We start from the raw sequence: 24,292 nt of genomic DNA on the forward strand, positions 1-24,292 counted from the left end.
GTCAACTCTGGCAGTCCCTGCCGCTTCGTTCAGCAGATGACTCGAACGGCAAAGGTCGCCATTGTTGTCTTGCTGACACTCATCGCTTATGTCTCCGTCAACAGCATAGTCCGCGCGACCAACCCCCGCGCTTTCGTCTGGTATGAGGAGGACAAGGACGAGCGCTCGTGGATCGCCAGTTCTCGCTCCTGGTTCGATCGCAAAGCCTGCCGCTGGCTCGGCATCTGCGGTGCGGCGCATTTACAAACCGTCCACGGTCCTTTCGGTCGGCGAAATCCCGCAAAATGGACAGATCCCGGGGATAGTGATGACAACGGCAACGATAACGACAACGGCGACGACGACAATGGTACCGACCCTACCAAACCTTGGCAGTCCTACTGGATTAGCGGCGGGTCCAATCACTCAGACTGGGATGCCGATGAGCGGGAACGCCGGGAGATCCCCGACTATGTCTTCGACTATGCCCCACTCGTCCATCTTTATTCCAAGGAACAATTCTGGCCTGGCGACATCGCTGAGCATCTCTATCACACTACCCCCCATCTCAATTACGACCCAATTCAGTCCGAATCGCAGCATCCGAACCTGAGCGACCTCGATCAACTTAATCAATATCAATGGGGTCGTCCGGTCTTTTTGACTAGCAATGATGACCCCTCGTCCCGCCCGCCATGGTTAGAAGGGGAGCAAAACATTCCCGAAATCGATGACAAGTTGGTCCAAGAAGAGGCTTGGGCTGACTGGGATGGTCGGGTCGATGGTCAAATCCCTGGTGAATCTGAAAAAGATCGTAGTATATGGGACGACCTGCGACATCTCGGCGAAAAGGGCAATGACCAATGGTTTTCTTGGGGCTCGCGAGCAAATCGCAAACTTCATATCGAGTTGCGCAAGCGCTTCGGCGGTCATCCAATTCAGGAGTCTCTGCAGAAGGCTCCAACTGACAGCCCCCCTGGGAGCCCTCCTGGGACTGAGAACCCTGGAGGCCGCAGCGATGCCCCAGCCATCCTGGTCGTCATGGACAAAGGCAATGGCGTCGTCGACGCCTTCTGGTTCTTCTTTTACAGCTTCAACCTGGGAAATACGGTCGTCAATGTGCGATTCGGTAATCATGTCGGCGACTGGGAGCACTGCCTAATGCGATTCCACAACGGCAAACCAAAAGCCATGTTCTTTAGCGCCCACAATGGCGGCGAAGCCTACCGCTACGAGGCTATAGAAAAGATCGGACAACGAGTGAGTCACTATCGAAATAACAAAATGAGACCCAAAGTCGCGCACAGCTCTAACAGAAATCCCCCCCTAGCCCGTGATCTACTCTGCCGAAGGAAGCCATGCCATGTACGCCACGGCCGGGGTGCATGAATATATTCTCCCATGGGGATTATTGCATGACGTGACAGATCGGGGCCCGCTCTGGGACCCCTTGCAAAATAAGCAAGCATACACCTACGCCAACAACACTCTACGCGCATCCACCGTGAATCCTCAGTCACCAACAGAGTGGTTTTTCTTCCGAGGCCACTGGGGCGACAAGTTCTACCCGCTAGGCGATCGTCGCCAGTATAGATTCGCCGGTCAATATCACTTTGTGAATGGGCCGCTTGGACCCCGATTTAAACATCTCAATCGCCGGAAGCTCTGTCAGGGCCCGGATCGGGCCGTCTGCGTGATTAAGGACTGGATTGGGGATGATGTGCGGACTCCAAGGTGGACTTCGTCTGGGACCGGGGAGTGAATAAACAACTCACGCTCGCATTCTGTCTCGTCCTATCTCATCCTCTTCTGCCAACACCACGCCGCCCCTTTTGGCATCCTACCTCCCACAACCACATCTCCTTTCCCATTTACCTCCTTCACGAACCTCGCCATCTACTCTCACGACCTATTACATGACTCAACCCGCGCCACAAGTTTACAAGATCCCGATATACCACTTTGTTTCGACTTTCGAATTTTCAATTTATACCCCCTGATATCCATATCCCAGCATTATTCCAAGACCAGACAGGATAGACCTGGTCTGGTTTGGTCCAGTCTCAACGGAAGCGTTTCAATTCAAGTTCCCATTTCTTATATTCTTACTATTTTATGCTATGCTTTGCTACCTTACGCTTTACGCTTGCTTGGTTTTATCTATGAAACCACCTCTTATCTTACTTACTTACCCGACCTCTCCCTTTTTCAAGAAAGAGGAGATCAAGGGTTGGTGTGAGAAGAACCCAACGAAGCACGATTTCCCTCTCTCCTTTGGTGCTTTTCTTTGGGACTACCCTATTTTGGTTTGATTTGATATGGCTGAGAAAGGCGTATAGTATATGAATTGCTTCTTTGGGTCTTTGTGGAGTTTATTATATTACACTGATTTGGACCTGTCATTTGATTCAATTCTTTTGTTTTGTTTTTGTTTTTGCTACCGCTGCCGCTCTGCTTCCGTTGGACTGGAGCGTGCGGAATTGCTTCCCTTCCTTTTTGGGGTCAAGGTTTCTTTTCTTTTTCTTTCCTTTGCCTATATCTCTCTATCTCGACTAGAAGACAAATATCTCTAAAAAAAAGGTAGTATACAATACACTGATTAGAGAATTTACACTCCAGTCCTACGAGGAAGGTGTAACGCACCCAACTTCAGCCTCATCGAACAGGGCCATCACGGCTTAAATGCCCAAATCACCTTAGAGCTGAGCAGTTGCTATGATAAGCATCAATGTCGAGTAAGAGTTGTATCGGTTTGTCCAAGAATTTAGAGATTTTCTATCACGTGAATTATAGGTTACAATGCATTAACGAAATGTCTGAAAGGAGCTAAATCAAAGGTAGACTAAAGTAGGGATCGCGAAAGATCTACGTGAATCAAGCGGTCAAACTAATTTCTAGCGGCCCCCTACTACAATATGAATCTTCTGTTTAAATTACAGTAAGGAAGCACCTGCGTAGCCAGCACATTCGTGTTTTGGCTGTGGCAGTTGAGTAAAAGCATGGATTGTACTGAATCTTGGGCACCTAATAGAACCTTCCAAGGAACGAGTCTCGTTCCGAAACCCGCCGATACTCATCGACAGCAGGCCTCACAGGTTCCAATGACATTGACTGATCATCCATGCTCATTTGTTCGACAGTTCGGGATCTGGTAGCTCGTCTAGCAGCAACCAATTTTTGCCCGTCGGTTCTGGCCCGAATATAGTAGTGCGCCTCTTCTTCTGCCATCCCAATAAGCCAACGCTCTTTAAGCTGCCGTCCAACAGGACCACTTCCACAGGCCCCCTTCAATCGCGAACTATATGGGCTGTTCATTGCTAACGCAAATAAATTTTGTGGCTCAGTAAAGTCGGTGACTTGGTGACCACGGGCTTCGAATATAATAAATCCGAAACAAATGAAACTTGTGATGAAGCAAGACAGCAATATCACGTAAAAAACACCCTGCCAGCGATTTTTGCTGCCGGAAGCGTACCCAGTAAATTGTAGAGAGGCTAGTAAATTGTAGAGAAGCTTTGAAATATTGATAAACAGGCTCGACAAGAACATCATCCACGGTAGTATAGTTCCATTCCGGGATAAAAGGTGCGTCTTTCGAACTGTAAATCAACATAGTACTGGCCATTACAGCAAGTGTCTCGCTAGTAGAAGGGAAATGTTCACTGAGAGAATATCTTTTTGTGGAGGAGTCGTAAGCAGGCACCATTTGCATCAAGAGACGTGAATTGCTGCCTTCATTGTTTATGATTCCTGACCCAAGGCTCAGTGAATTAGCCCACATCGAGGCGACATTTTTCCAATCAGGTTGCCAGTTACTCTCTTGAAAATCGGGATTGCGGTAGTTATATTGAAGATGATTTTTGGGATCTTCACAATTTGAACTCAGAACAGCACCGCTAGGAGAGGCACGGTACCGCGTTGAGCATACACCAGTGAACCTAGTGCGAATTGAGCACAAAACATATGGTGGATCAGCACGGCTTGGTTTACCCAGCAAGTATATCGCACTGGAGGGCCAAAGGCCTGTTATATTAGAGATTGTGTTGTTTGCTTCCGGTAATGTACCGAAAATAGGAGGACGCTGGCCATACTTCTCCCCAAAGCCGAAGATATCATCGACTACTGTGCTGTTAAGCCAGGATGGAGCCCTAGGGATATTTTCCGGCGGGGAAGCCATCCAGCTAGTTGCGTTGAAGTCTGCATCAGGCCATGTATCGTAGACCAGGGGAGATATCTCGGACTCATTCATTCCAACACATAGAACATTGACCGCTGGCGATGGAACAGTAGCTTCAAGATTGTATTTACCTTCAACTTCCCCCGAGATATCATTCGGCTGTGGAATCTTATTTTTTTTATCCATTGCCGCACCAGGAATACCACCGTGGGGCATCGCCATAGTAATATTGTTAATCATACGACCATACTTAGTAGAAATTTCTTGGACGTCTGAGTCTTTGGTCTCAATCCAACTCCCTGTGACAGTGGTGTTATCCCATATCGACCCACTCGGTTTGGGGCGGTGCTGGAGATCGCCGGAAGTTCTGTTATCACCTACAAAATCGCTCCATTCTGCGAGCCATGGTTGGTAAGTATGATAAACCGAAGCTAGCCATTGAATTTCGGGGCTGGTCGCATTGCGGGCTACTGGGTCGAAATCGACAGGAATCGGGGATTTGCAGGCCGACGCGAAGTAAAATAAGGGTATAGGGCCATACTTAAGCAAAAACCCCTAAATACATTGGGACTAGATGTATTTACCCCTATGGGATAGGGCTAATATATTAAGAAACCCAGGCCAAAAAGATAAGTCGAATTAAGTTGAAGAACAGATAAAGAGAGTGGATGATACAAGGACATGTCACGGTATCCTTGCTTATATGATAGGGAAAGAGGGTGTTGAAAATCCCGATTCTCGGAGTGTTGAGAATCCCCCTAATGTAAAGCAATCACGATATAAATGGAACTAAACTATTTCGGGTGTATTTTACTACCCAAATCTACTCCTTTCCTAAGTAGCAAATTCAAGTTAAGCATAGACAAGCCCTCCGCTGATATCCACATCCATCCTTTTTGGGGGGTGGAGTCTTCCCATCCTTCGAGCCGTATCGAAAATATCTTCTTAGAAGAACCCAAACACAGCTTGAGATACTTGATGATTATAGCTCAGTGTGTCTCATCGGGTGTTTCAAAGTCGCGCCGGGCTTTACTTGCTATAGAATCATCGGCAAGAACTCGGAGAGCCAACATAGCCATGCCTTTGGCACATGTGATTGCTTCGGCATGTGCTCCATCTGTGGCGGCGGCGGCGGCGAAGTTTGGGTTGTGGCTAACAACACCCGGATCAGTTGGTATGGCGAATACACCGTGAAAGCTTGGGACAACATGGGAGACGTTGCCCATATCTGTCGAACCAGCCCCTTCGTTGTGCAAGGCTATAACCTTTTTGCCTAACTTGTCCATGTCTTCAACATAAGCATGACATAGTGTACTGTTCGCCCGGAGATTCATATATGTTGGAGACCTGGAAAAACGTGTAAGCGTAATCCCTCATTTCAGCAGGATGGAAGTATGGGGACGAACGGAGTGTAGCTGACTCTGCAGCCAGATGCCGCTGCACCAGCACCTATGCAGCTCTTCACTCGTTCCAGAAGGAGGTCGGCTCGCGCAATAGTTGGAGCGCGCACGCACCAGTTCATGCGCGTATAGTCAGGAATGATATTTGGCACTGTACCTCCGACTTCGAAAATGGAATGTATTCTTTCATCTGGGCGAATATGTTGACGTAAAAGTGCGACGTTCTGGTAGGCCGAAACTGCGGCGTCCAGGGCATTAGTACCACCCCATGGCCCGCTTGCTGCGTGAGCGGTTTTGCCGTGAAATTCCACATGGAACTTATGGTTAGCAGTGGCCTTGGGACCCGCCAGGCCTGAAATGTCGCCAAGTGATGCATTGGAGTTCAACCGCTGCTTTGAAATCGGGTGCGCCATGATGGCAGCAGCAATGTCCTCGGGGGGGTCGAAGGCGCCTGCATCAATGAGCTTCGCCTTGCCGCCGCCGGCTTCTTCCGCAGGTGTTCCCAGGAGTCGGAGTCGCCCCGGTATATTAAGCCTGCACATTGCGTGGGCAGCTCCGAAGAAGGCGGCAATGGACGAAGTCGCAATGAGATTATGGCCGCAGGCATGCCCTATCTCTGGAAGAGCGTCGTACTCGGCACAGAAAACAACTTGTCGTCCGCCATCGCCCACGCACACGTCAAAGCTAGTCTCCAGGCCATAGGAGCTTCGCGTGACGTTGAATCCATGCAGTTCTAGCAAGGAGGTAAGCGTATCGTGGGCGAAGAACTCTTTGAAGCAAGTCTCTGGATTGGCATGAAGCGCCTTGTTGACCTTTTCGTGCAACTCCTGACTGACTTGGTCAATGCGGCTATTGACAAGCTCTCGGGCCTGCTCCATATCAGTGCTAGATGTCTCCATTGTGCCCATATATTGATCTTGTATTCTCTCTTGCTGGGGTTTGAGAAGTGCCCGGTGAGGTTGGCATATATCTAGCTGAGCTCTGCCTTTTTAAATATCCGCGATGTGGCGCCCACGAGTCATTTTCGAGAAGTAAATTTGCAAGCTAGAAAATTCATCGGTAAACTTGTCCGTTTCCGGCCGAATTAATGGTGATTTCTTGCTTCGTTTTTGGTTTTGTTGCTCAATCTCAACGGGATTTCGGTCTGCCGTCGGGCTGCCCCACAATGAGGGAGGAGTATGGCGGCGGTGCAAACCCATTCCCTGCCAGAGTATACTTTCGCGGGGAAATTCCTTCCATCAAGCAACTGGTATCGGAAATCATGGGTATGGAATGGTATTGTAATGTATTGTTGAAGCTAGTAACGGAACGGACCCACTTGACGGAGTCCTTGCGCAATTGAATTACTGTAGACAGGAACCCAGCTTTATCGTCTTCCACGCATCTCATCCACACTCATCCATATTAATTGGCAAATGTATAGAGATCCTACCGACGCTCTACTTGTGGGATAACGGGATGGCTTCGCCGAAACACTCACTACATTACTCTGTCCCGTCTAGCGCGCGGCAGGTATTTGAACGACTTCTCAACAATGCCTGGATCAAAAAGTATTTACCAGAGGAGGCGCTAGAATTTTCTCATCAGATCGGTTTTTCGGGAGACGATGAACCGAGCATTCCAATTAATTGGAGATTTGCTGAGTCTGCAGCAGCACTGAAGGCCCTTGAAGCAGTTCTCGTCGGTGTATTGATGAAGAGAAAGCATGACTTGGCCTTTGAAGGTGCGACAATCGATACCGATCATGCTCAGTTATTTTTCATGTCTTGCTATCTTTGGACAATCAATCACGACTCCAAAAATCCAATTTCGCCTACAGAGAATCTCAACGCACTGGACAATATTATCCCGAACTACAATTTCCACGGCAGGGACTCAACGGCCTATCGAAAAATGGTTACAAATATTTATAAAACTGCAGATAAGCGCTTTTTCAACTTGCACGGCGATCTGAATCCAAATCATACTCTGGATATGCTAGGTCTTCCGCACGACCTTGCTGTGTCGACCAGTGATGAAGCGGCGGCAATTTTCGTTGAGCGCGTGGCTCGACTCTCTAGCACAGAATTGCAGCATCTGACCTCGGATGTATACAAGACATCTGGTGTCATATGCGAATCTGTGGAGTCGTTTCGAGCAACCGAGCATGCAAAGGCGAATTCTCATCTTTCGCTGTTCGAAATTCATGATTACCCGTCTTCAGTTCAAGGTCCGACATGGTGGCAAAACGCCAACTGCCAAGAATCGACCAAAAGGCCTCTTGCGGGTCTTAAAGTAGTGGATCTCTCTCGCATCATCGCTGGTCCAGCGATAGCTCGCGGTCTAGCAGAGTTGGGAGCGTCGGTTATGCGAGTTACCTCTCCACGTCTTCCGGACATGCACGTACTCCATATAGACCTGAATTGGGGCAAATGGAACTGCAGTGTTGACCTCACGACCGCAACCGGCAGGCAGGAGTTGTGGAAACTCCTCGCAGAGGCGGATGTAGTCGTCCAAGGTTACCGGCCAGGCTCACTCGAGAAGTATGGGTTCGGGCCCCATGATATATTGAATATGACGAAAGGTCGCTCGCGAGGCATCATCGTGCTTCGTGAGAATTGCTATGGTTGGTACGGACCTTGGTCTAACCGTAGTGGCTGGCAGCAAATTAGCGACTCTTGTGTCGGGGTTTCTCATGGCTTCGGCAAAGCCATGGGATTAAAGGATGGTGAGAGTGTGACGGCTGTCTTCCCACATAGCGATTATATGACAGGTGTCGTCGGCGTCTCTGCGATATTAATCGCTTTGATGAAGAGGGCGGAAAGCGGGGGCAGCTACCTTGTGGACACGGCATTGAATTATTACAACAAATGGCTTGTTGACTGCGTTGGGGAGTATCCAGTGGCTATCTGGGAGAAGTTATGGGCTCGTCATGGTAACGTGGTGTTCAGGCAAGTGCCGTACTTCCCATGAAAAGCGAGCTCAAGCTCTGACGCGGGTGTCTAACATACCGAGCACATAGATCCTATGACAATCCTTCGACCACGGTATCGCGAGTCCTGGCTTCAATGAAACGGGAAAGAGGGAAGTAATTTTGAACCCCTTCTTCTTCGAGACAAGGGAGAGCTCAGCCTTGAAATCCAAGATCAAAACTGTCAAACCTGTAATCGATTTCCACGGTGCCGTCCAGCTCGGTTATAACATTGGCACTCGTGGAAATGGACATGACGCACCTCGATGGCCTCAGGACTTGATGACAGAAGAGATCAATTAGGGTCAAGATGAGAATTGTGATGGCAGAAAATGTTTGGTTCCCAAACTCAACGTTCAACCATACAGAGGATTCATCATTTCATTCGTTGAAGGAGTAATGAAATCAACAACCGAACAGCCAGTGACTCCGCGCTCTTCCATTCCTCTAAGCCTTTTAACCACGAACGCTTAAAGTAGACTATCTGAAAGCTCAAAACAGATCTATTTCTTAGAACAGCTTCGTACTGTGTGTCCGACAGTTCCACAACCACTACAGCGTTGCAGATCTCCTTTGCGAGGCCTAGTGTGTACGCCTCTCACCCTGCTCCGCGCCCTATTAATTAATCTACTGAACACGGGCTAAGACCTACCTGTGTAGATATAAAAAGAACCCTCCCTAGAGAAGCAGAGAGGAAGATTGAATTCTTGATTCCAATCTGCCTAGTGTTCGCCTTTTGATGCAACTGCTGTAGTTCAGAAATCAAATCTGACATATTTAATTTTTGCGACAGACTCATTCGCGACCTCCCTGGATAATCCTCCGAGGCTTTTCACCGGTTTGTGCTTCATTAGATATTGATCAAAGTCCCATAGCAAAGCCAGTGACGTCAAAATTCTAGATATCATTATATACTCTATGTCTTGAATCATGGTTTATAAAGCCCTGAACCACTACTTTATAACTCTTGGACCCTTTTTCTTCGCGCATTGTATGATATACGACTGTATCGTTTGCGACGTGCTGGTTCACCAGTGAAGCAATATCTGTGCAATTCTGCGTAGGCAGTCTGGCCGAATTGAAAAGCCTTGTTTATTGCATCTATCAGGGGTTTCACAGGGATTTCAAGGACCGTTTATATGTGGCCATTTGCGCGTGTTTCTGATCGGGTTTGACACCATGGAGGCAGACACGAAATAGACACGAAATTGTTTCCTTAGATTACTACAAAAATCCTAGCTGCAATGGTCTTCAACGAAATTCTTTCCACGTCTTGATGTGGCAATCTGCATGCGATTTTCTTAAGGTAAAGGCATCTCTCAGACATAGTGATGAGAAAACACGCGTTGAATAAACAATCTTCAATTGCATTCAAGTTTTCGTGGTGCGGAAAAAACTGGTAGTTCGGTGGTTGGTTACGTTACCTTACAGTAAAGTAACGTAATACCCCGCAGATGAGAGTCTCTGTTGATATCATGTCTTTTCATTGGGCACAATTTAGCGTCCCAACCCCATCCGCAGAGCCTATTTTTCGGACTTTGAAGCCTATTTTTCGGACCTTTGAAGCCTATTTTTCGGCTTCTAGCTTTTTCCAAAATGTCAACACAGGGTAAGCGCGGTTAATGCAGAACAGTTGTCGTTGTCCATGAAGAGGAGAAGAAACGCCCAACTCAATCCTGTAGACGACCAATAGGCATCCGCGGCATTCGTGCGGGGTGAGCCGCTGCCGCGAGGTGTGATTGGTGCAATCGGCAAATCCAGCTATTTATTGCGAATGCAATGGGATCATTGGGTACCTATTCGACGGCGGCGTTACTTGCCTTTCGCCTTGGTGCTCGCTTAGAGATAGCTTTTGCTCGAAGTCCTAGCTCAGGTCACATTTGACAATGAAGATGCCTCGGCGACTCTGTCCATCCCGCATCGTCTGTGCTGTAGGGAAGATCATTTATAATCAGTAAAATCTGGGGGCAAGGTAGCTGAATTTTCCACGAGAAGTGTGATTTATTTCACTATGATAGGCTCGGAAGTCAAACGTACTCAAGTCTTTGTTCAAGATGTATTTCGTCCCGATACAGATAACAACCCTCGGGAGGGTCATATTCCTCTCTGGCAGTCGATGAAAAAGTGGCCTAGGGTCATCGCATACAATGTTGTTTTGAGCTCTGCCATTCTTTTGCATGGCTATGATCTAGTCATTGTGGGAACAGTGTCTGCGATGCCGGCATTTCAGTAAGGTCTCGCCTTGGTTCCATCAACTATCTATCTTCTAACCACGGAAAGACATCGCTTTGGAGAACAACTCGGTGACAGGTACATCATTCCATCCATATGGCTATCCCTCTGGAACGCTGCTGGTCCAATTGGAATGATGATCGGCTCCATCTTCGGTGGACATTTCCAAGATCGCGGAGGACGCCGGCTCTCGCTCGCAACTGGAAGTTTTCTTTCAGCAATCGCCGTCGCCATATGCTACGTTGCGGACGTACCTGACGCCATAGATTCGCGACGAGGGTTATTCCTTGCTGGAAAGCTGTTTCAAGGAATTTGTGTTGGTATACTGCTGTGCGTGGTACAAACATACATGTCTGAAGTTTTGCCGGTGTTACTTCGAGGCCCCATCATTGCCTTTTTACCGATTTTCACCCTCCTTGGGCAGCTAATTGGGTCAATCGTGGTATATACATCGCTGAAGCATAAGGGAGCGACGAGTTATCGCATCTGTTTTGCATCACAGTGGCCATTCTCCGCTGTTCCATTTCTACTGGCGGTAATGCTACCGGAGAGCCCGACATGGCTAGTGAGGCGAGGAAGGGTGGATAAAGCGGTAAATGCGCAGCGGAGACTTGATGGGCCTGATGTTAATTCGGAAGCAATTATCGACGAATTGCGGACGTCCATACTGGTTGAAGAGGAAGAAAGAAAGTCGCAAACATATGCGGACTGCTTCAAGGGAATCCATCTGAGAAGAACAGGCATCGTCGCCTTCGCTAGTGCGCTGCCACAGCTCTTCGGCCTACCTCTCTTAGCTAATGCATCTTACTTCCTGCAGATTGCTGGGATGGGATCGACCAACAGTTTGATCTTTCTCATTCTGGGCATCGGGCTGGGTCTGATTGGAAATGTGGTCAGCTTGTGGGTGTTGAATAGATTCGGAAGACGGTTTCTATCGCTGGCAACCCTAGGAACCGCCATGGGCTTGTGGCTTGCAATGGGCATTGCAGGTTGCTTCACGGGGCCTATTACCATTTGGTAGGTACATCCGACCTTTTTTACTGAAAGAATTTCTCACTTTATAGCAGGTATTCTGCTGTCACAATGATGGTTATCACCATGGTTTGCGGCATGGGGATATGGCCGGCCTCCCATGTCGTGGCTGCCGAAACGTCGTCTCTACAATTGCGAGCTAAGACACAGGGAATAGGCTGGTTTATTAGCGGCGTAGCTACAGGCGTATTCTCTATCATCTTGCCTTATATCTACAACGCAGATAAGGGAAATCTCAGAGCAAAAACCGGGTTTGTCATGGCCGGACTTGCAGCGGTCGGGATCATAGGGACATGGTGGTCCGTCCCCGAGATGAAAGGACGCTCCCCCATGGAGATTGATCGCATGTTTGCCTTGAAATTGCCCACAAGGGCGTTTAAGCATTGGAACGGTGATGTGGTGTGAGAGAGAGAGATGCTTTGAATCAGCCAGTCGTGACCACTTGGGGGAACAGATCAAGTTCATGCCGGACGACAGTTGAATTCAACCGAGAGAATTGCTCTTGCCATACTTGAATTATGAAATCGAGACGTAGATGAGATTAATGACGCCCTGTTGATATAACTGTAAAATGAACAAGTTTGACATCTCTTTTAATCTCGGGTAGAAGTCCCGGGCATACTTGACCATCCGATTCAAACTTCCACTGCTTGTTCCTCTGTCTAACAGGCCGATTTTTGTTCTCTCTTGATTAGTCTCTCTTCACCCTGCACGATTGTGGTGCTTTTAGTAGTACGCATAATCAACGCCAACCACCACTGTCACACAAATCCCATTTCGTGTGTACAACGTGTTTATGCACCTGGCGTAAATCAAGCAGGTTCTACCGTCCGTAAACCACTACTCTTTACCTATTAACGGAGTAATATACTAAACGACGTTATTCATTCTAAATCAGGATAACTAAATATTCTATACCCCTAGAAGCGGGAATAGCCCCCATAACGATATCATGACATAAACGGGCGGCTATTAAGGCGTCCTAAACGTGCTACCTACTTTATCACGCGACCGATCTAGTACCTAATCGTTAACTACTCCCGGTTAAGGATAGCTAGCTTAAAAGGGAGAATAGTTAGTTATGTTTGTAGACCCGCGCGGGTCACTCGCACCTTTGAGGGTCAGTTCTCCTCCGCCTAAAACCGCCGCGCGGGTCTTGCGGTTCCATCTCGAGGCCTACGCACTGGCCGTAAATCTGAATATAACTAGCAACCGAAAATAATTACAGACGGGTACCCTAGAGGGAGAAAGCTCTAACATGAATGTCGTTCACCCCCCCAGCCCTAATATTTCCAAACAGTTCATCAATCATTCGAAAGTCCAGCTCGCGTTCGCTCCAGGAAGTCTCTGAGAGGATCCAATCGCAAGGCTGATTTTCTCTCAATCCAAATGGCTGTAGTTGAGCTAAGTTGCTGTGGACTTCACAGTGGCAGTCCTGAGGGTCGTTGAAGATGCATTGCAAGTCGAGCTGCGTATCGTCAACAGCAGGAATTCCACCCGATAGTTGCATTTGGAGAGGCAATTGTGTACTGGGGTCAAATAAATTGCTGACATGACTGAGAGACTGATCAAAGTGGAACTGGAAAAGGCTGCCAGTATCATCTGGGGCAGCCAGATTGCTCACCCCTGATACCATGCAGTCGTCCTCCAAGTTCAGCATTGTGAAGCTTCCCTGACCCACTAGCTGTGAATGATTTAAACTATGCTCAAGATGTTTCATGACCTTAGCGACGGTGGCCTTCCAAGTGTCGCGATACTTTTTTAGGTGGTTCATGCGTTCTGTGACTGCAAATAAAACGGAGGAACAGGCACACAGATCATCTGCAACCGTAGTGGAGTAGTGCTTCGGCGATCGAAGAAGACAGGAGCTAAAAGCCGGAGTAAGCAAAGATTTTCTGGGGCAAAGACATGAGGATTGTTCTACCGACCACATTGTAAGTCCAGCATTCAATAAGATGTTGATTAGGATATAGCCAAATCCGATATAGCCCTTTTGATGTAGACCTTTCAGGAATCGACACATATTCCCTGCGGCTTTCAGACAAGTGTGTATAAGTTCATGATCTGGGTGTAGCAGGCTGAGAAATGGCTTTAGTAGCATGCAAATGCCGTTGTTCCAGTGCATGTGTATCCAGTCATTTTCGATAGGCGGGAGCTGAAATTTCATGGACGCTTTATACTCTTCCAGAGCAGCGAGCAAAGGGAAAATTTCCTGGAACAGTAGTCGGGCCTCCTTATCTGCTCTATAGATCTTGTTCTGAATTTGTGACTTGAGACGGACTAGGTGAATGGAGGGGATGAAAGCCCCAACGGTCGGTTCACACTGTGTATACCCTTTAAACGCTGATTGTGGATCAGAAAACATCTGGAAGGAGATATCATTGTTGTCCGGTAATGCCACGTTGATATCGTGTTCAGCGATATTGAAGGGTCGACCGAGAAGTCGGGAGATACTGCGATCCATGAGATAAACGCTCCAAAACAGTCTGCGCATCCTTTGCGCATCATCGCATTTCAACATGAGGTAATTGACCTCTCTGTGCAGTCCTAGGTCAATTGTTGCCCTCATAGCCAACCCAATCATGTACCAGATATTAGAGCTGGTTGGTGATCTCAGGTTGTACATGATGAGCAACATCATTGCTTCAATACTTTCTAAGGAGCGAAGTTTAGTAATAGGCGGTTTGAGCTGCAGAGCTGTTCGGAAGTAGTTGCTTGGAGCGTCAGAAGTAGAGCTTGGCGACATCTGTGTCGTAGCTCCGATGGCGTAGATAACGAATATTATGAAAGATTTCCACTGCTGTCGAGGTGTTGAGCTAGCCAATTGATGTCTTTCCTCATGTAATTGGTATATCTCGGCTCGATCAAGAAACGGCATCCGGTTATGGAAGGTCTCAAAGTATGTTCGTAAGAATCCCAGCCCATCAGCATGACTCGGAACTGGGGCAAGCTCGTCATGCCGGGGTGTGTCTAAGATAAAGTCTTGCTCGCCATCGTGGTTCAAAATGCTCGCCTCGGGGTGGATCTTAAACGTTTCAAGAAATTGCCAGTCCATATCTCGTCCAATCGAGCTTCTTGGAAATGAATCTTCCGACATCAATAGCCCCATCACATCGGTCAGATCTCCGCCCTTTGATGACGGTTGGCCGGTACAATGAGCAGATGTTTGCCCCTCTGCAGATTGCTTCGAAATGGCCTCTAATTGGGCCTCTAAAACCTCGATTCTGTCATAAAGTACATCCTTTGACATACCATGGTACCTTTGCGCTACCGTCTGTGACCCGGCTATTTCGGATCTCGTGCATTGCAAACCTGCAGCCTCGCAGTTGACGCAAGAGGGGAATCCCACGCACTTTTGCTTCCGCCGATGACAGCGCCGACATGCTCTCTGGTTGCGTTTCCGGACGTTGAAAATGGGAGAAGCCATTCTATGTGGATTTCAGCGATTAAGCGACAACAGACAATACTTCTCGTGAGATCGGAGGAGTCGAGAACCCCTCGGAGGATGCTGTCACGTGGCTTTAAGAAAGGTGTCTCAGCAGCAGGATTGGTGGATACCCGGAGAAAGGATATGCTGTATATCCCCGCCAAGATTAGTTATGTAGCACGAAGGTCCATTCCAATAGTCTTTCGATATTTGCTTCTTTTGACTATAATCTAACCTAGGTGTCTTTTAACCAGTATTCTGGTTTAATGCCCCCAGCCATTGACTAGGGATGGAATTTCATTCGTTTCCTCTCAATCGAAACTCATTAAGCGAGTGTTGGGAATTTTATCCTGAATTAGTCAGGAAGCAAGGCGACGTTCTAGCTGGAGGCTATGACGGAGAGGCGTTTCTCTGAGATAACCCCCAAAGACAGCCAGTGGCTGCAGTATAACCCTGCACCGATGAGTTTGATTCAGCCTCGAACTTAAGTCACACCCGTGAACCCACCGAGTAAGATAGTAATCGCCCCCTTCCACTTATCCCAGAAAGAAGACTGTTCAGAAGAGGAAAGATGGAGTCCACGCATGGCACATACCAACATCTTCCCTTCCATTGACAGATATGGCAATCGGTTTTACAATCTATGTTATCGAGGTCTAGGTTGAGAAAGATATTGCCAAGAAAGAAAGCTGTCGTTTTCTCAAGTTTCGCGGTATATTTAGACCTGTGTAAACCCATATGGGCATGGGCATGCCTATTAGCAAACCCGCCCATTGATGGGCATGCCCTGACTGCCTATAACCCGCCCATAAGTGGGGCAAATAATAATATTATGTGATTTGCATAAAATATAGAGATTTAGGCTATATTTTATGGTATTGCTGCTGTATTGATCCTAGAGGAATTCTATACTGAATATTTTAGGTATCTTTATAACAAAGGTTACTAGAATTGATTAAATTATGAGAGACTATAGATAATCGATAGTATCTAATATAATGATACTGAGGCTAATATATACTTAATAAACTAGAAAAAAGAATCCAACTAAGGATAGAGATTATACTCAACCTAATAAACGTAGGAAGCAGATCTATAGATCTTCCTCTTAAGCTACTCTATCTTTGTAAAGCAACAATAATATTCCTTACAAGCTTTCTTCTGTAGATTATCAATATACAGCTATATACTAAGCTCTTTATTAAAAAGTATATCTAATTCCTTATATACAGTAGGGTTTGTCTACTGTTCCTGGCTAACTAGGCACTGTACTACTAAGAAAGTAGACTTAAAGCATATATTTACTAGGAATAGACTATCTATCAGACTATATACGGTACTGTTTAGACCAGAAGGGGTTTTTGGTACTGTAATTATATTACGATACACAGTAGAGAGATCCTCCTAGGTCCTAGATTCAGATACATTAAGAGTTTATTTTAGACAGTAATATATTAAGGAAGGACTGTTTATCTAATAGTAGTAGCTTTGTCTGTCTTCTCTGTTAATCTATAGGGAATACTTAGCAAAGAGAATGAAGATGCTTTGTTGATCCTCGAAAAGGCCCTCGCAGGGGTTGAGAAAATACTTGCACCTGAACATGAAGAAGACCTCACCGGCATACTTGAATTAATTGGAACTGTCTATGCAAATATCGAGAACCATGCGTGTGCCTTGAAATTCTTCGAAAGGGCTCTGGCAGAACTGGAGTAAGCAATCGATTCCGATGATGAGGATGTCCCCAGACTTCACGAGTCAATTGAGAAAGAGAAGAAGACAATTGCCTGGGAAACCGGTATTGAGTGCGATCCTCAGTTCTAAACTCTCCCCAAATAATACATCCATGGTTTTGTCCGCACTCACTTGGCGACTGATACGGTACTTCTACAATTTGGGACTTGGTATTGAAGCAGAATTATGTATATCCCTTTCCTTTTGTTTTTATTATTGGTTTTTTTTTAACTCAATAGAAAACCTCTAAGCCAAGTTCCTCCTGCTGCTCTCTATAGGGGATTACATAACTGTACAAAGTAGATTATGTATCGGAAGCCTCTCTACCTCTCTACAGCGGTTCAAATTCAAGTTCATGCATCAATACTAGTACTTTTATTTGAATGTTGATTCTTCCTTCTATCAAGCCTGAGGTCATCATACATTCCTATCATGCAGAGCGCTACTATCCAACTCTAATATGCCATGCCATATATGTTACGCCGAAGCCGAACTTGAATATACATAAAAAACTTGAATGATCCAATCAATCCCATACCAGGTTGGAATCGACGAGAGATCGCCAGGCCAGGCAAGCCAAGCCACTTGGGCGAGATATCAAATATCCACCCACCTACCAGACACGGGACACAGAATATCGTCCTTCAATCTAGTCCAACGTCGTGATCACTGGTAGGTATCATTCTACCCACGAATCTCCCAAAGTCGCACACGACCTTGTTCATTAGCGACGGCCAATTGCTCCGAATTAGGCGAGATAGCCACTGCCGAAATACGGCCAAGAGGTGTGTTGGATGTAGGCCAGTTCCTGTAGACGGTGCAGGAGGGCAGATGGACTGAAAGGGAAAAAAAAAGAAAATGTTAGTAAACCGAGGAAACAAGCAATATAGAATAGAAAACAAATTAAACATACCAAGTCGCAAAGCATCACGCTTCCACCGACTACCCATAGCAAGCATTTGTCCATCCGGCGCAAAAACCAAATGGCTGATCGGGGTAGTAAGTTGATCCAATGCACGAACAGGGACCGGGTTTCTGGGAATTCCATTCTGGACAGCAGCAGCATCCTTCTCACCAGCACCGCCAGCACCACCAGCGCTAGCATTAGCGTACGCAGTAGCCCAATCCCTCCGATCATAAATATTGACAACACCACTCGAACTACCAATAGCAACCCACCGATCCCCACCAAGTTGAGTACGACCCGATCTCCCACCAAGACTGAGAACCGTCGTACCAACAGCACCAGCATCAACCCACCTCGCCACAACACGACGCAACTTCCCATCCCACTCAGAAACCTCTCCATTCTTACTAGCAACAGTCAATCCCTCACCATCAGACCACCAAGCGAAATCAGCCACGCCGCCCCGACCATCAACGCGGACCTGCGCAATCCATTGCGCAGTACCGCTGTCCAGGACGTTGATTAGACCGCCGCCTTTGCGCGAACTGCCGATTAGACCGACGTAGCGGCCGCAGGGGGAGACTTTGAAGTGTTCCATGGATTTTTGCTCGTTGCGGTCTGAGGCGCCGTTTACTTTGTCCACTTTGCCGGTGTCTCAGGTCCCAGATGTGGAAGTAGCGGCGGCGGCCTGAGGCGAAGATTCGGTTGCCGCTGGGTGCGGCGAAGGTTGAGGTGTGAAGGGGTGTGCGGCGGATGTGCAGGGATGTTAGGAGTGGGTTTGGAGATGGGGATGAGGGGGAGATGTGGTGGAGGAAGAGGGTTGATGCTGGTCCTGAGGAGAGCAGGAGGGGGTAGTGTGGGTGGAAAGTGAGGGAGTCGACGGAGGACTGGAGAGAGAGAGAAGCAGAAATGGTTAGCAATCTGTTCTTAGCCTTTGTTGGAAGGTTCTTTTTCTTACCGGTTGTGTCTTGCCAACATCCTTCAAACGCTGAATATCCAAAACTTCCTGGCGCAACTTGCGCTTCCCGCCAGTACGGGCATTATCCTCCACACGAGTAAGATCCGAAGCATTTTGAAGCAATTTGGCAAGAGGCTGCATGGATAATTGCTCTTCCTCATCAGAGTCCATATCCTCAGCGCTATCCGCGTCCGAGTCGTCCGAGTCCACCTTGCGCCGCTTAGCCGCGAGTTCAGGATTCGCCCAATCGGGCGTGGGGTGAAGGCGCTGAAATTGTTTGCGCAGTCGTCGAACGTAATCCTTGCCATTGATAACATCTTCGTCTTCGGTAGTGCGCAACTTGCGCAATTTAGCCTGGCCAGCTAGTGAGACTGCGATGCGCTCGTCGTCACTATCGGCCCAGACGGCTGGAGCAGATTCCTCGTCCGAGTCCTCCTCGTCCGATGGTGTTTCCGGGGAAGGAATCATATTCGTATCAGCGGGTGCACTGCCGGAGTCGAGGAAGAAGAGCTAGAAAGAAAGAAAAAAACCAATCTTGTCAGTTTTGCGTATAACAATACAATGCGCTGGGAAACAGCAACATCAGAAGGGGAAATGTGCACATACATCCGAATCGGCCATATCGGCCAAATCACCCTGCTCCTCCGCATCACTCTCACCCAGACCATCAGCGCCTTCACTATCTTCATCACTGAGTAGGGTAAGCTGCATCGCATCCGCACGCTCTTGCTGACTCTTCAACGCCCCCATGAACCCCTCGTCGTCGCCAAAAAGCATCTTCTCAAGCTTCTTCTCCGCGGCATCCTTCTCGGGGGCATCTTCCTCGTCACTGGAGGTTTCGTCACCCATGTCAATGTCGTTGTCTGCGGGACGGGGACGGGGATGCATCGGCGCATTGTCGAGCGGAGACCGGGCGGTCGTCCGCTTGGATTTTTGCTTAAGGGCTGTTTTGGGCATTTTCTCGGTGCTTCGAATTTTCAACCCGGGTGAACAGAAATTGGGTCGAAATTTATCTCTCCACGGGATCGGCGTGGGAGCTAAGGTTGGCTGTTTCGATGCAGAAAAAAAATTTGGGATCGCGGGCGGCAGAAAGATGGCCGTGGGTGGAGGCGGTGTGTGCTAGTAGACCCGGCCTTGGAAATGATCATAGACCCGGTACTGGTTGATGCATATTAATACTACTAGTACTTAATATCTTATTCAAGGTAAATTATAACTTCAAGTTATAGGTAATAGCCGGACGGACGGTTGCAATCTTGGAAGTAGTAGTGGTATATCCATGGATTAGATTCCTCACAAGGATCGAAAATGAGTTTACGCAAAGAATATATAGTCATGGTCTTGGACTGTTCCCAGTCCAAACAGTATAGGTTCGAGTTGCTTTAATTTGTTATGACTGCACTAAACATGGCAGTGAAGTAATAAACATAGTCTCTAATCGATAAAATACTCAAAAACAATAATCGTGTGCACATTTATTCATAAAAATTCCCATACACCAGCAATGACCAATTCCAACCCTAACGCCAAGGCCCATCCCAGAGCCATCAATCATCAGTGCTGCGACGACTCATTCAGACCCGAACCCTCCTTCTGCCCATTCTGACTCCCACTCCCACTCGAACCAGGTGGTTCAGGCTGATAAGGCGGAGCAGGAATACTCAACTCCTCCTCCAAAAACCGACCTTCAGACTCCTGAAGCGAAGTAGCCTTAGCCGTAGCCGTAGCCGTAGCATTCGTAACAGACTTAGCAATAGAAGACTTCCTCGGCGCCTCACCTTCAACATCACTATCAGACGAATAAGCATCATCAATACCAGCGAGTAGAGCCTCACGCCCCACGCTATCAGTCGTTGATCCCTCAGTCGTTAGGTCGGAATTATAACCGTCCTGGGAAATCGATTTCTTGATGAATATGTCGATGATGTAATATTGAATCGCGTTCATGGTAACAGGGAAGAGGAGCATGACGAAGATGATTTGAAGTGCAGTGTTTCCTTCTGTCCATTGTAGAGCCCAATCGCCGACTTTGACGATGAAGGGGAATAGTTGGATTAGGAAGAAGACGCAGACTTTCATGCCTAGTAGGCCGATGAAGTAGATTATTGATTGTTTGAACCACCAGAATGCTTTGGGTGGTTGGCCGTAGTTGCCGGATTCGATTGATTCGGGTGGATTTGCTAGTGGTGTGTAGGAGGCGAGGATGTTTAGGATGCGGAGGATGAGGATTAGAATTGGGATGCCGAGGGTTGTCTGGTGGGTTTTTGTTAGCATTTTCCTTTCTGTGCACATATTTTTGATATGATGGTTGGCTAGAAGAAGAGTGGAGGGATGGAGATAGATACTCACGTCGATTCCCAGATTTAGTAGGTAGAATGAGCAGGGATTCGGTCTGTACGACGGTTTGATCTCTATCTGACCAGCGGAGAACATGGACATGGTCAAATTCAAGAGATGAAGCATAGCCGAACCAAAGACCTGCTTCGAGACATCAAATGCCCACACCTTTACCGGCCGCTGGGGCCGTTCTCTCCACCGCTTGAAGACCAACGATAGTAGCGCCAGTCCTCCCAGCGCTAACTGAACAAGAAGGGAAAATGGTCCTAATAAGTGGCATTCTCCCTGATCCTCTCCACCAGAGGCACCAGAGTCGGAGGCAGATGCGCCATGGTAGAATAGCTTATGGCCGTCGGACGGTGATGGCGTCGGGTCGGAATATGAGGTTTGGGAAGCGGCGATGAGACTTGATGTCGCTCTCGCAGCTACCATGATGGGAGCAGCGAGATCCATCGTGAATTACTGGGGTGTGGTTTGTAGGCCGATAGGTCGATAGGTTGAAAGCAAGCCCGGATGTTGTAGGATGATTCACAGAGAGAAATGGGGTCGGGTGGCCAAGCCAAGACACCAGGCGGCTCGTGTAACGCGGGGGCGCTTTTGGGTGCCACTAGGCTGATTAATGGTGAGGCTTCAGTATGTCATGAACTTGGGTGTCGAGGTTATGGAACTGGGGAGGAGGACGAGAGAATGAATGAAGAGATGAAGTTCTGTCTTGAGGCATCAGCCAAAACCGGGCAGTGTTGCAGTCAGTCGCAGTCGCAGTCGAGCTCTGCCTGGAGGCGGTGTCTCTCCCCGCACCGGGATCGACGCGGCTAACCGGAGACTAGACGTTACTTGGCTGGAGGGAACTCGGGTGTTGAGGTAGTCTCAGCAGGTTTTATGGACATGAACTCCCGGTTTATCGCTGTAGCTTTTTTGCATTTCAAGATAGATTAGAATTTCCCTGGCTTTTGTTTTCCAGGGGGGTTTCCTAAGTAAAGACGGGGAGAGCGATAGTCCCTTAATTGGACCCTGCCGGAGGGTGGAGTCGAGTGCGGCTGTGACGCAGTGTCGCAGTGTCCGCCTGACTCTATTTAATGTTTGAGTAGATCTTAAATAGTTGGAATGGAGGGGAGAAGAGCCATGATGAACAGGGAGTAGAGATTTAGAATAATAGACGATATGGGGTACAGAAACTGGTCCCAGCGGAGTCGTCGAGCAAAGGGTTTCCATATTTGATTACGAGAATCTGGAATAGGAGGATAATAGCATAGACAAAGAGAAGTGAAGAAGAAAAGAAACCGCCCTCGCGAAGTGTATCCTTCAAGCGAGAGCCTCCTGGTTGATAAATGATAACCGAGGAGTCAAAACCCATCGAGCCTCCGTCTCCCACCTGAAACGAAACGCAACGAAACGAAAGGAAATAAAATCAACCAGAGGGAATAAACAAAACGCCGAAGAACCCCTCAACCATCCCGGAATCGATAGAGCAGGAAAGCCGTTGCAATACCATGCACTGCGAGCCGCACGCAGAGGGCATCATGAGAGTCGTCACATCATTCTATCCCGTGCTGCTGTTTAAGTCTTTCGAGATTTTCTTGCCTTTCCGCCAAATCCTCCTTTGAACGTGCCATCTTCTCGGGCTGGTGGTATAATACTAGAGGAGGAAGATCCGTTAGCTTTGTGTTCATCGCCTCTGCTTCCACACCACTGCCGCCACCAGCACCACCATCACCGCCACGTATCTTGCTGCACATACCGACCAAGTATCTGTTCTGGAAGTTGAATCCATTGAGCTTATCGCATGCCTGCTTGGCGTCGTGTACGTCTTCGTATACCACAAACGCCGTGCCCTTGGAGTTGTTGGCGATACCCTGGCGAATTTGCCTAGTTTTTAAAAAAGAAAGTGTCAACGGCGTGTCCATCCACGTAGTCGAGCAAAGGAAAGAAGGAACACGAGCAATGCCATACCGAATAGGTCCGAACTTGCCGAAGAGGTCAAATAATTGCTCCGCGGTTACGTTGTAGCTGTAGAAGAAAAAAAGATATCTCGTCAGTGATCTAAATTCGACTGTAGATGGTATTCCGCAAGCATCACGCAAGCATCACGCGAGTATGAAAATCGATTGAGGATGGAGGATGGCGGATCGCGCTGAGACATACTTGAGGTTCTTGACGAAGAGAATCCTAGCAAAAAGAGAAAAGACGAGTTAGCATATCTGAACGACAAATGGTGGTCTCGGGGGTGCGGGATGGGCTTCCGGGTTTTTTGCGGGATGACAAGGCCGAGTTGAGAGGGGCAAAAGATTCCAGGTACGTACCGATTTGCTTCGGGGGCGAGCTTCCGGCTCATCCTCAGTGGCAGAAATAAAAGAGAATGGAGTTGATGAATGTAAATTGAAGAGCAAGAAACCCGGGGAGGAATCGAGATTGGGCGGGTGGTTTCTTTTTCGGAAGGAGAGGAGAGCGCGAGACATCGCAGCATGCAGACGAGCCATGGAAGTCTTGGCGTTGCCTAATCCGGTTGAGTTAATGCCTGAGGCAGAAAGGATGAGGTAAGCGGTGACAATACGTGACATTATCAGTGCACGTGCACAGAGCACCAGGTACCTACCCCTCCTGAGTAATTGACTAGTATCAACTGGCATTCTCTAGGTACTCCTGCTCGGAGATCGGTCAATACGCGCGTACCGGATGGTATATACCCTCTACACCATACACTATACTACACTGAGAGCTCGATGAGAGCGTCGCAAGTTGGGAAAGCTCTCGGCCATTCAAGTCTACTTTCTTTCCCTTCTTTCAACCAAGTCACTCAATCGATCGCGGGACGCTTCACTCTCAGCATTCACCTGGAATTGATTTGATTTCGGTATAAAGGGAGATCTGCCGGCACCAAAAGGCATTTCGGTGGTTGAGCTGTCCCGCGTTCCCCCCAATACCTTGACCTTGCGCTCTTTGCGACCTGCCAACTCGACTACCACCAACTCACTCCTCCCTCCTTACACTCATCCTCCTCCCCTCCTCCCCTCCGACATCATCAGCTCCAGTCGCGCCTGTTAGCTACACCGCAGGAATTCATTCTCCTGCCCACTGGATTGTCTTCATTCCGTTTCCTTCCCTGCCCGCGGGCTGCGCGCCGCGACCCTCGGCGCCTTTGGCCTGCCGCCGTCCAAACGAAAC

General features: G+C 48.0%; 9 protein-coding genes across 9 annotated transcripts; 3 read left to right on the forward strand and 6 right to left on the reverse strand.

Moving 5' to 3' along the window:
- Positions 1-36: 36 nt before the first annotated feature.
- N7509_009899 (uncharacterized protein) lies at positions 37-1,741 on the forward strand (the record flags this gene model as incomplete). Its single annotated transcript, XM_056634536.1, has 2 exons — positions 37-1,239; positions 1,310-1,741. The coding sequence occupies 2 exons, from the start codon at positions 37-39 to the stop codon at positions 1,739-1,741; spliced, it is 1,635 nt and encodes a 544-aa protein (XP_056485156.1).
- A 1,262-nt stretch (positions 1,742-3,003) lies between these two features.
- Positions 3,004-4,562, reverse strand: N7509_009900 (uncharacterized protein; the record flags this gene model as incomplete). The annotated part of the gene is made up of 3 exons (XM_056634537.1): positions 3,004-3,423; positions 3,455-4,455; positions 4,538-4,562. The coding sequence occupies 3 exons, from the start codon at positions 4,560-4,562 to the stop codon at positions 3,004-3,006; spliced, it is 1,446 nt and encodes a 481-aa protein (XP_056485157.1).
- Positions 4,563-5,145: 583 nt separating this feature from the next.
- On the reverse strand, positions 5,146-6,455 carry N7509_009901 (M20 family metallopeptidase; the record flags this gene model as incomplete). Its single annotated transcript, XM_056634538.1, has 2 exons — positions 5,146-5,503; positions 5,563-6,455. 2 exons carry the CDS (start codon positions 6,453-6,455, stop codon positions 5,146-5,148), a joined length of 1,251 nt encoding a protein of 416 aa, XP_056485158.1.
- Positions 6,456-7,014: 559 nt separating this feature from the next.
- Positions 7,015-8,508, forward strand: N7509_009902 (uncharacterized protein; the record flags this gene model as incomplete). Its single annotated transcript, XM_056634539.1, has 1 exon — positions 7,015-8,508. The coding sequence occupies one exon, from the start codon at positions 7,015-7,017 to the stop codon at positions 8,506-8,508; it is 1,494 nt and encodes a 497-aa protein (XP_056485159.1).
- A 2,009-nt stretch (positions 8,509-10,517) lies between these two features.
- On the forward strand, positions 10,518-12,175 carry N7509_009903 (uncharacterized protein; the record flags this gene model as incomplete). The annotated part of the gene is made up of 3 exons (XM_056634540.1): positions 10,518-10,735; positions 10,787-11,755; positions 11,806-12,175. The coding sequence occupies 3 exons, from the start codon at positions 10,518-10,520 to the stop codon at positions 12,173-12,175; spliced, it is 1,557 nt and encodes a 518-aa protein (XP_056485160.1).
- An 832-nt stretch (positions 12,176-13,007) lies between these two features.
- On the reverse strand, positions 13,008-15,197 carry N7509_009904 (uncharacterized protein; the record flags this gene model as incomplete). The annotated part of the gene is made up of 1 exon (XM_056634541.1): positions 13,008-15,197. One exon carries the CDS (start codon positions 15,195-15,197, stop codon positions 13,008-13,010), a length of 2,190 nt encoding a protein of 729 aa, XP_056485161.1.
- Positions 15,198-17,612: 2,415 nt separating this feature from the next.
- On the reverse strand, positions 17,613-19,750 carry N7509_009905 (WD40 repeat domain-containing protein; the record flags this gene model as incomplete). The annotated part of the gene is given in 5 exon segments (XM_056634542.1): positions 17,613-17,764; positions 17,842-18,468; positions 18,479-18,722; positions 18,794-19,303; positions 19,400-19,750. 5 exon segments carry the CDS (start codon positions 19,748-19,750, stop codon positions 17,613-17,615), a joined length of 1,884 nt encoding a protein of 627 aa, XP_056485162.1.
- A 597-nt stretch (positions 19,751-20,347) lies between these two features.
- On the reverse strand, positions 20,348-21,583 carry N7509_009906 (STIMATE family protein; the record flags this gene model as incomplete). The annotated part of the gene is made up of 1 exon (XM_056634543.1): positions 20,348-21,583. The coding sequence occupies one exon, from the start codon at positions 21,581-21,583 to the stop codon at positions 20,348-20,350; it is 1,236 nt and encodes a 411-aa protein (XP_056485163.1).
- Positions 21,584-22,665: 1,082 nt separating this feature from the next.
- On the reverse strand, positions 22,666-23,462 carry N7509_009907 (putative pre-mRNA branch site protein p14; the record flags this gene model as incomplete). The annotated part of the gene is made up of 4 exons (XM_056634544.1): positions 22,666-22,766; positions 22,869-23,137; positions 23,273-23,296; positions 23,431-23,462. 4 exons carry the CDS (start codon positions 23,460-23,462, stop codon positions 22,666-22,668), a joined length of 426 nt encoding a protein of 141 aa, XP_056485164.1.
- Positions 23,463-24,292: the final 830 nt, after the last annotated feature.

The sequence above is a fragment of the Penicillium cosmopolitanum genome (genome assembly GCF_028827165.1).
Source record: "Penicillium cosmopolitanum strain IBT 29677 chromosome Unknown utg000009l:1.0-9042332.0:1.0-9050551.0, whole genome shotgun sequence".
Taxonomy (NCBI): Eukaryota; Fungi; Ascomycota; class Eurotiomycetes; order Eurotiales; family Aspergillaceae; genus Penicillium; species Penicillium cosmopolitanum.